Consider the following 11,521-nt stretch of genomic DNA (forward strand, 5'->3'; position numbering starts at 1 on the left):
TTAGGGATTTGTCTAAAAATCTTAAGAGTTCTGAGCCTAAATTGGGAAACAATTCATTTGCGAACTTATGTGTTGTGCTGAGCTGCATTAATGAGATTCTTTTTTCTCCTTGAACACACGAGAATCATTAAATCAGTATGCATACTGTCATTGAAACGACCACCTTCTACACTTATCGATGAAAATTCTATAATAGACATTAGCTCACAGGAAAATTTTGCAACATTGTCTAATGAAGATGTTTTATACAAAACTATGAGTGACCGTAACCAAAATAGTCAAAATAATACTTCAAGGATATCCAAATAAAATAAACTGTTAAAAATGGTGATAAATTTGAAGATTGGAAATACTGTTCCTATTTCCACAAAAACAAAATGAAGTGACTCTTTAAACATTTTCGTGCCAAGATCTTTTCTCAATTTTCAGTTTATTTCACAATAATAACAAAACTATCTGTCACTGAGCACTATGCCAAGTGCTAATATTTAATTCTCATAATTATCCTACAAGTGAAAGTATTTTTTTAAATTAATTAATTAATTTATTTTATTTTTGGCTGCATTGAGTCTTCGTTGCTGCGCGCAGGCTTTCTCTAGTTGCGGCGAGCGGGGGCTACTCCTCATTGCGGTGCGCGGGCTTCTCATCGCGGTGGTTTCTCTTGTGGCGGAGCACGGGCTCTAGGCGCGCGGGCTTCAATAGTTGTGGTCCGCAGGCTCCAGAGCGCAGGCTCAGTAGTTGTGGCACAAGGGTTTAGTTGCTCCACAGCATGTGGGATCTTCCCAGAAAAGGGATCCAACCCGTGTCCCCTGCATTGGCAGGCGGATTCTTAACCACTACGCCACAGGGAAGTCCCAAGTTAAAGTATTTTTTAATTTCCGTTTTACAGATGTGGAAACTTAAGATACAGTGAAATAAATGAAGCAGAAACCCTTTATGACTCTATTTTCTAGAGAAACAGAGGTAATAAAAGATGCTGTCATTTGAACGCCAGTCTTTTCTGCCTCTAAAAATCAGCTCTTAAGGCCCAAAGTTCTGCTGAGTACAGAACCTAGGAAACAGCAGGTAGTGATGATGAAATAGGTACAGGCAGAATCCAACCTCAGGTTGGCTTGTCTCTATGGTTCATGTCTTTCCTATACTGAGTCACAACGTTAACTGTGTCCATTCCTCACTTCACTTTACAGTTAGATCTGACCTAAGAGCAGGAATCAAGTGAGAGCTTAAATCTGATTGACAGCTTCTTCTCTAGTCTACAAACATTCCAAAAGCAGAAAGCCAGCTGCCTCTCCCTTGGCATGCTCCCACTGAATCCAAATAAATAATGCAGTGTTTTCTGTGTTTTAATTTTCTTCAGGATTACTGTTCATTATGGTTTAATTTCTGCCTGTTGTAATTATTGCCTATTCTGTCCTTCAAAATGACCTTGTCATCCAACATTGTTCAACAGACTTGAACATGCTCCCACCTTCTGAATAAGGTTAGGTCGCTTCTTTTTCGGGGCCATAAACATCAGCTCAATCTCGAATATTCTTTTTAAAAGAACAAAACCATACAGAAGAAGAAAACTGGATCTTTCATAAATAACAGAGGACTTTTTGCCCGGTATTAATCCCCATTTCAAAATATAACACTTTGGGATCCTCAGGAATAATTGCCACCACTTGGCTTTCAGTGTGTGATCTGGAGGGATTTCAGAGAGCATCTGGCAAGTACAGAGCAGCCCAGTGATGTACACCGGCATCCCCTCCTCTACACACGCATTTCCCTGACTCTCCCAAGCCAGACTACACTGCTTTCCCCGGGTTTCTCAATTACATTTTAATAAAATTATAAAAAGCCAAAAAGGAAAGCCAATCATCCCTCCACGTACCCATCTCCATAGACAGAGCCTGATTTCACATTGTTATTTAACAGTGCCTTTCTTCTGCATCACACAAAGGGCTTTTCCATCAGGCTTTCACTGATCCTCTCAGCTTAAGCATAAATATTATCATTCCCGTTTGAGATGTAAGAGAAAGAAGCATAATGATTGAGATATAAGGCTCTGCTGAAATAGGTCATTTTAAAAGTTGAAAGAGCCTTAAGACTTTATTATATAATCCACATATCGTAGGAAGTTATTTCTTTTTTGTTCTTTTTTATTATTATTTTTTTTATTTATATATGTTTGGCTGCATTGGGTCTTCATTGCTGTGCCCGGGATTTCTCTAGTTGTGGCGAGCAGGGGCTACTCTTCACTGCGGTGCGCGGGCTTCTCATTGCAGTGGCCTCTCTCGTTGAGGAGCATAGGCCCTAGGCGCGCGGGCTTCAGTAGTTGCAGCACACGGCCTCAGTAGTTGTGGCTCAGTATTTGTGGTTCGCAGGCCCTAGAGCGCAGGCTCAGTAGTTGTGGTGCACGGGCTTAGTTGCTCCACGGCATGTGGGATCTTCCCAGACCATGGCTTGAACCCATGTCCCCTGCATTGGCAGGTGGATTCTTAACCACTGCACCACCAGGGAAGTCGTGGAAGTTATTTCTTGCTTCTTACCTACATATCTTGCTACAATTCAAAACTAACTTCCTTTGCTTTTAACTAGGATCAAGTCCTCAATTTCTTACACACATAAAAACTGTCATTCAAAACTATTCAACTACAAGGATTTCATTCCTTTGCATTCTGACTTGGGAGCCAATGGTAAATCATCTCAGACAGGTATCCTTATAAGCTGCCAGAAAAGATTATTTCCGGACAGTACCCTGAGGACAACAAGGACCCCAGGTCATCTCTTGGACCATCTATATGCACAACATAGTCATCTGTGCTGATTGATGTCTACGATCTCTGGCCTGTTGAATGAGCAAGAGGCAGTTACGTTTTCTGAGTTAAAGTTAGCTGCACTCTGGTTTGTCATCTAACTTTTGAAAACAAAGCAACAAAAGTTTAGGCTTAACCTTTATTAAAACATAGTTAAGTTTACCCCAATTGCCAACGGTTTAGAAATGGAGATTTTCCTCTCCATATTTGTATGGAACTAATGTAGCACCTGCATGCAATGCGAAAGGCATATATATCTATATGGGTTTACACTCTCAGACCTGCCAACCTGACATTGTGTCTGAGACTGGCCATCCCCGGCTTGTGTCACGGTTGGTGCGCGCACACACCTTTGCCCTGTTTACATACCATACCGACACCTGTGCTCGACATTTGTCATTCAAGTCTAAATCCATGCAACAAAAGTGCTTAAGTTATTTTATTTTTAATTGGCATAGCTTAAAAATACGGAGATACAAGAAGTCGTGATTTTGTTGTTGTTGTTCTGCAAAAGCAGAGCCCTACAAACACTAGTGTTACAATCGCCACAGGCCCAACAAGAGCCGGACGTAGGGGCTTCAAGATCCATGGTAAAAACTGCAGTGAAATACCACCCATACAAGGGCCAAGGTGACAACAGGACTAGATAAACCACTCCCAACATTTAGACAAACGATGACCCTAAAGTCTAGTGCCATTCCCTCACTAAAAAATACCTTTTAGTTACTCCCCCAATCTTCAGGATGAAATTAGTATTTGCATTTCCTCAGAGGCAGTTTCATTCTTGACCCTTGTATACTCAGTTCCCTATGTGGGAAGTTTTCACCACCCATCACTCACCATCACCTCTTCCTCCCCTGTCTCTGTCCTTATTCATTCTTACAAACTCATTTCATGCCACCTTCTCCTGTAAGCCACCTGTGGCCGTCACCACATCCCACCTAGGGCTGGGTTCCTGACTCTATGATACCCAAACCCCGAAACCTCATCTGTCTCCTAACAGGCTGTGCTGTGTGTTCTGGGCTGAGCGAGATCCATGCTTAGATCCTGCGTCCCCAGCTCCCAGCACAAAACCAAGCACAGAGCAGGCACCTTCAGAGGAAGGTAGAACAAGAAAGGTAAGTATATCCTGAAGTAGAATATGCATTAATCCTTAACCTCAAGTATCACATGAGTAAGTCCCACACTCACACTGTCTGGGGCAATGCAGTGCCTTCCTGCACCCCAGCACATAAAGGAACGTTTGAATGGGAGATTCCACTCATCGGTGATAAAGCTCTGTTTCCGGTGGTAACAAATTTGAAACTTCTAAATTTGGTCCTAATATCACCATGTGGCCTCCAAAATGCCATTTAAGGATAAATGAACTGCTGCATTAACAAAAAGAAGTTCCTGGTAATTCCCTGGCGGTCCAGTGGTTAGGACTCAGCGTTTTCACTGTTGTGGCCCCAGTTCAATCCCCAGTAGGGGAACTAAGATCCTGAAAGCCGCGAGACACGACAAAAACAAAAAAAAACCAGAAGCTTACATCTTGGACATTTGCACTATGGCACAAGGGCTCCAGATATAACATATAAGCAACAATCCCGAAATTCTGGTGGAGAGGGAAAATTCTGCAATTCTGCATTTTAAAGTCAGGAAAAAACCCTGGACTCAAACCTCCACTCTGTTCTTCACTGGTTGTATGCATTTAGGAAATTTATTTATTTTCTCTGGGCTTGTTTCATCCATGACATGAGGATAATGACAGCTATTTCTAGGGACTGTTGAGAAAAACAAATGAAATAACAAATGTGAAAGACTGTGCCCAGCACAGAGTGAGCCCTTCATGAACGTTTGTCCCCAACCTCGTCCTCCATTCAGGGAGGAGGCGTCATCTAAGCATAAACAGTGGTGCACAGTGTCACAATGACTGACATTCTCATGCTTGACTCCCGAACAGCTGATTGAGGATAAACCTGCCGACCGTTGCGTGCTTTATGGTGCAAGAAGCCAATCAGGTTTTCTCCAAAACCTCTACATTGTTTCCATATATGGAAATTGTGTTTTCATATCATCTTTTCATCATTTGGATGTGAAAATCTGTGTTTTCAAGATGCAGTGGCCCTTGTGTTGCTGGTAGCTAGTCAGGGGGATGAGGTATAAACCTAAGAACATCGGGGCCTTCAAATGTTTCCAAAACGCTCTATTCTGTAAGCTGGGTACTGGGTACATGTGTGCCCATTTTATTACTATTCTTTAAACTGCACATAAGTTTCCATAGACAGTTTTGTTTGTGTAATATATTTTACAGTTTAAAAGGGGGGTGTAGTCTTAATACTGGGAGACTGAAATCAAGGTCACAGGCACGGAAATCCCGACGGCATTTACTATGGATAACTCATAAATATTTTGTGCACTTGAAGTGATGGATTCTTTTGAGCCTCTGATGATATTTTAGAGGATTTACAGTTTAATAATTAGGAGTCCTTTTTTAAATGCACCTCAAAAGTCTATTTCTGAATGACTTCAAATTTCAACAGTGACCATCAATGTAATTCAAAGAGTCATGCATCCAAAGAGAAGGGCAAAACAGGCTAGAGGTCAAGAGACCTTGGTTCTAGCCCCAATTATATTCCTGACAGTGTGGCAGAGTTGCAAGTTAACCTGCAAAGTATTCAGTAAACACAGACTCCATGTCAGGTGGTACTTTGTCTAACACCCTCAGCTGGGGTAACTGCAAAATATAGGCTATTTTATGAAGACAGGCTAAAAGCTGCCAAACTGATACTGCCCCCCTCTTCTTGTGCCTTCTCTCAGGACATTTTTTTTTTCTTTTGGTTGTGCCATGCGAGGCATGAGGGATCTTAGCTCCCCGACCAGGGATCGAACCCCTGCCCCTGCAGTGGAGGTGCAGAGTCTTAACCACTGGGCCGCCAGGGAAGTCCCACTCAGGACATTTTCTTACCCCCAGTTTCTGGTGTGCTTATGGTGGCAAATTAAAAAATAATTTAACTAATTATCTAATTTTAAAGATATTATTGTAATAATCGCAGTGATGATCTAAGGAGTAATCTGCAAAAGTAAACACAGCACTCACCAGTTTAAGAGCCTTCCAGTTGTGTCGTGCTTTGGCATTTACAAATCACAGTCACAGACATTTGTACTGAGAAGTCACACACACACACACACACACACACACACACACAGAGAGGAGGTGTCAGGAGACAAATGGGTAAGAACGCAGGAAGCAGATGGAAGGACTGTCTCATAAACAGACTGAGCACAGGCTTCATAAACATAAGTGACGTGAGGCACCCCCAAAATAGCAAAGAGTTCGATGAAGTTATCCAGAAGCATGCAATCAGAAAATCTAACAAACTACTCATCATCTTCAGGGTATCTGTGTGTCCTGTGCTTTAGAGGTCAGCATTGTTATTGTGGACTTTTTAACGTATTTCGTTTAAGGGGAAGCACCATAATCTTTGTAGAATTTAGAACCCTCAAAGGTTATTATAAGCTAACCCTGGAAGCAGAAATAGTCATGGAATAGAGGTTGGAAGCAATGCAAATAATTTTAGCCATCTGTCCTGCCTCGTGCTAAATATTTCACAATTTTTTTGACCGATAGCATGAAGTCTATGATCAGAAAGCAACGGGCTAGTCAGTTTACTCTAAATAACCCTGTGCTGTGGTTTATTTAATTATATAAGTGACACTAAATTATTTTTATAAGTACAAAAAATGATTTTCCTCCTTAAATAAATAAATAATGACCTACCCTTCACAGTACTTAGTAATTTAACATGTCGAATGCCTTATCTAGCGAAACATAAATGTGAAATAAAGTTATGAAAACATTTACAATAAATGCCCAGGGGTGCACTGGAGCAACTTTTGGAGAAAATGAGGGAAATAAATGGTTAACTGCCAGCATACACATTCATGCTGGAGGACACAAAGAGGTTCACAGCAGTTGTTAAATTCATTTAGAGAAACTCACTTTATTTTTCCAACAGAGCTCTCACCAGCTAATCTGTATTACAACCTCCAGGAGTCAATATTCTCAGCAGGATCGAGATTCGGGCCACACTGATTCAGCTATTTAATCTTGCAAGAGAACGATATTTGGCAGGAAAAGACCCCACAGCACTGAGGGGACGTCCCAGAGGTTCGCTGTCAGCACAGACTGGGCCAAGAACACCGAAAGTGGAAACCAAATAGCACCAACTGATGTTTAGCAATTCATTTCAGTACCTCTCTACTCAAACACGTACGTACACTCTACATACGTGTGCTAACGGACACATCACGCGTTCATATATGGCTCTTTCAGATCCATGTATTTTGGACCCACTCGTGAAAATTTTTCAACTCAAAACTATCGCTACAAAGGTTGGGAGTAGGAAAGAGATGAAGAAAAATGGCCATAGTTTTACTTTCAAAACCCTTCAACTTCTTAAGCACTGAAAACCAAAATAGAGAGAACATGTATCTGAACTTTTAAATGCATGCAAATATTTATATGTTGATCTTTTTAGCCATCCTGAAATTAATAAGCCAATCGATACTCTTCTATAGATGAGCATTTTTTACATTTTATATATAACACTATGGTGTGATAAATTTTTAATGATAGTTTCTGGAAGCCCATACTGACAGGCAAACAGGGAATAGGGAAAACAAACACAGGACACAGTAAAACTGAAAAACAAAACTGATAGCACCTACTATACAAATGAACTGTATGAATCACTGTTCAAGAAAATGATTCAGTAAAATTCTCCAAAAACTATTTTAAAACAATGATGGCAAGGGTTCGATTTCTTTACCTCCCAAACCTGGTTAGTTATCCTTCTGATATTAACACAGTGTTTCCCTCTATCAAGCACTTATCACTGCACTGCAATTATCTGCTCGCCTTTTATAGGGTAACCTACAGGCTCCATGAGGTCAAGGGTCATATCTATTTTATTTCTCATTAAATCCCCACCTCCTAGCAAAGTGCCTGGCACAGAGCAAACACTCAAAATGTTTGTTAAATCAGCAACTGTTGTCAAAAGTGGTTTCTTTTGAAAAAGAAATGGGGGGGGAGGCGGGCACAGATTTCCAGGTACACATTTGAAATCTGCACATTTGAAAATATGATACTAATCTTTCAACAATCTTGCCTCAATCTACATTTCAGTGATGGTGTCTCTCTCTGCACTCTCACAAGTAGATGCTGAGTCTTCCTAACCTTACATTCATTCCTTTCTTCCTTTGCTCATTTCAATGCCATCTCCCTCATTTGTGACTTTACGTTGCGTTAAGGCTCTCCTTCTCCATGAACGCCTTTCCCAAACACTTCAAGCATTCTAGTTTGGGCATAAATGCATGCAAAAAGTGGTTTCTCATTTTCTTCTGCAAGCTACAGGGGCTGGTGGAATGCGATGTCCACAGCAAATGTTTAATGTTTAACAAACATGCATATACACGTAAGGGAACAGTGAAGGCAACTTCTACTTCTATCTTATTACTTACAGTCAAAGCACTCTGTTCTGGAGGATTCAAACATGTACAAGAAATGCTGCTTGCCCTCAAAGACCTATAATAATTATACAACAAAAGTAAATATTTAAATCACTTTGTTTGTGGGAAATCAATTCTGTCTATCAAAAATAATAAGTGTTAAGAAGAACAGAATGATATTTTTAGGTTTCTTTCTTTTATTCTTTCTTCTAAATCTACACCCTTTTTCACAGTTTGCTAATAAACGCAGGCAAATTTCTGACACTTTCATAATTCTAAGGAGGCAATGATACAAAAGCTTAATTCAATTAAAAGTTGGCTTTGTTACAGTTAATACAGCCACAAGAGGAAAAAATAAATCATAAATATGAGCAAACAAAAAAATGATAACTTCTTGCTTCTTGTTCTTGGAAAAGTCTGGGGGTACTTTACAAAAGCAATAGGTCCTTCAAACAGAAATTTGGAGCTATCCTTTTACAAGCATCATTGCACATGATTCTGTACAGAAAAGGAAAAGCCTACAAAGCAGCCTTGACAATGGGGAAAGAAAAGAAAGCTAGAATAGAAAGTATAAGCAAAAAATAAAGAAAAGCAATTTTCGTGACAATTCTTCTAGGAAAATGAAATGCAAATTAGAGAACATATCTGCATATGCTTGAAAAAGAAAAACATTCTTCTAACTTCCAGTCATGCAATTTTCTTTAATTGTCTAAACTTGGCTTGGGTCACCAATGGGTTTTAATTAAATCTCTGTATAATATCTCCCTTGACTCATGACCTCCTAATAAGTTAAAATGACGTTTAACTATTACACCTATTAACTGAAAAAACAACAGGTTTTAAACCTACCTCCAGAAATCCATTGAAATGATAATTATGTGGCATAATTATTAATGATAGTCACATGTGGGGACTCCACAAATATATCTGTAAGATTCCTGTGTTTTCTTCAACATTTAGTATGTGCTCACTGTAGATACGTCCCAAGAGGTATAATAAAATCTGGAAGAAAATTCAGATACCTTTTAAGTTTTAAATCTGTATAATGTACTGGAAATTGAGACTTTTTTTAAAAAAAGCTAGTCTTTATTAGACTTGCCCTGTGGCATGGGAACATTTCTTTTCTATTGTCACACCTCTGCCCTCTTTTTTCTTCATATCCACCCAGGTCAAACTGCCAGCACAGGACACGTGAAATCTATATTCTGAGCTACGTAATTCAACTGAGGCCTGAAGAACTTAAAAATATAATTACTCCTGTGAGTTACCTTTGTTTCCATAAGTGACCATCACTCAAAACCACAAATAAAAAGAGGCCTGGACGGGCCAATTGGCCCTAATCCTTAATTAAGGATTGGAAAGAGGAACTAGACATTTTTTTAAAGATTGTTCGGTTTGAAAATAGGAAAAAATTTAAAAACTGAATGTACAAGTTTTCCTGGAATAGCAACAGGTGATATCATCTACCTCCACTAAAGACAATGGCTTATGATAGTAGCTTATGTATCTAAGCATATCTAAAACATATGTTACTTATCTCGAAATTATCCTGTGATTTATGTAAATCATTTCTCATAATGCCCAGTTATGGACTGAATTGTGCCCCACCCCCAAATTCATATCTTAAAGCCCTAATCCCCAATGTGACTGTATTTGAGATGGGGACCTTTAAGAAAGTAATTAAGGTTAAATGAGGCCATATGAGTGGGGTCCTGATCCAATTCAACTGATGTCCTTACAAGAAGAGGAAGAGACACCAGAAGTCTCCTTCTCTCATGCACATGCACTGAGGAAAGGAAACCAGCCATCAGCAAATGAGAAAGAGAGCTCTCACCAGAACCCAACCCAGATGGACCTTGACCTGGAACTTCCAGCCTCTAGAACTGTGAGTAAATAAATGTCTGCTGTTTAAGCCACACAGCCCATGATATTTCTTGTTATGGCTGCCCAAACAGACTACTGCAAGCCCTATTTTTTTCAGGTACTTACTCATCAAAAAGAATTCCCTGGCTATGACATTTTAAAACAGGGGCAGTCCTTGCATTTCTAATATGATGAAATTCTTCAATGCCACGTTAGAAACCAAATGGTCCTGCTTTACTTAGAGAATACTACTATAATCTTTGGATGAAACTACAGAAATCACTGAATATTTAAGTAAAAATAGGAGAAAGTGAAAAATAGATGTTTATCAAGCAGCACAAAAGGAAAAAAATAACCAAATCAAAGCAATCTTAAAAGCTAAGAACGCTCTTTCAAAAAGAAGCTTAAAGAGAATGTGCAAAATTAGTCAATATTTTAAATATTATTATATTCATTTATTCAACACACATTTATGGAGCACCTGCTATGTGTCAAGCACTATTCTAGGCATTAGCAATTTTGTGTTGAAAGGACAGATGAGTTCCCTACCCGACTGTGGCACATATCCTAGGAAAAGTTTAATTTGCCTAGACTGAGAAGTAGATGTGAAACAGGAGGGAAGGGGGCAGGGCACAACCTTTAAAAGAATGATATAGCCATTGGATAGGACAAAAACTGGTTAGAACCAACTAGGTCCAAGATGGCAGAAGATTCGACTTGCAGTGGACCTTGAGCCTCATTATACACTCATTGTAATACATTAGCGTATGCTAAATGACACACCCACCAGCACCATGACGGTTCTGAGGCTGACCATAAAAGGCCAAAAAGTAGGCAGTGAACCAATTCCTGGAAATCTCTGCCCATTCCCCCAAACAGTTGGAATAATCCTCCCACCTGTTAGCCTATGAAATTACCCAGCCCATAAAAACTAACCACCCCATATTTCAGGGCCTCTTGGCTTCTGAGATGGCCCACCCTCTGTCTGTGGAGTGTGCTTCTCCCAAGGTCACTCTAGCCTTTTGAGATGGACCACATTCTGTCTATGGAATGCATATCTCTCTAAATAAATCCACTTCTTACCTATCACTTTGCCTCTCACTAAATTCTTTCTGCAATAGGACATAAAGAACCTGAGCTTCATTATGTCCTGAGACCAGGTGTGTGATCTCAATTAGAAGGCAGTGGGTTCAAGTCCCAATCTGGGTTTTGGCTGAGTTCAAGTCCTGGCCTGTCAGTGTAAGTCCCAATCTGAGTTGTGTGGTTTCAGATGGAAAGGCAGACTCTTTCGTAAAAGAAAAAAAAAGAAGAAGAAATGGAGAAAATGGAGAAAATGACACCCTTAAAGGAATTCAGTCCTTTACTGAACA

General features: G+C 39.8%; 2 protein-coding genes across 3 annotated transcripts in view; both read right to left on the reverse strand.

Moving 5' to 3' along the window:
• The window catches only part of NEBL (nebulette), a 152,674-nt gene extending 143,401 nt beyond the window's left edge, over positions 1-9,273 (reverse strand). The window contains exons 1-2 of the mRNA XM_082449655.1: positions 9,138-9,273; positions 8,301-8,364 (exon numbers count right to left, since the gene is read on the reverse strand). Coding sequence (XP_082305781.1) covers positions 8,301-8,364; positions 9,138-9,151 — 78 coding nt within the window. The 5' untranslated portion in view covers positions 9,152-9,273. The remainder of the gene's footprint in view (positions 1-8,300; positions 8,365-9,137) is intronic.
• Positions 1-11,521, reverse strand: part of LOC309655011 (LIM zinc-binding domain-containing Nebulette-like) — a 213,316-nt gene that overhangs the window by 14,422 nt on the left and 187,373 nt on the right. Inside the window, exon 7 of one of the 2 annotated variants that reach the window (XM_082449889.1) lies at positions 9,168-9,290. The exons of the other annotated variant lie outside the window; for it this stretch is intronic. The gene's annotated coding sequence lies outside the window, so the exon portion shown is untranslated. Of the gene's footprint in view, positions 1-9,167; positions 9,291-11,521 lie in introns of those variants that run through there. 2 annotated transcript variants of the gene reach the window in all.

This window comes from Balaenoptera physalus (assembly GCF_965194825.1).
Source record: "Balaenoptera physalus genome assembly, chromosome: 2".
Lineage (NCBI taxonomy): Eukaryota > Metazoa > Chordata > Mammalia > Artiodactyla > Balaenopteridae > Balaenoptera > Balaenoptera physalus.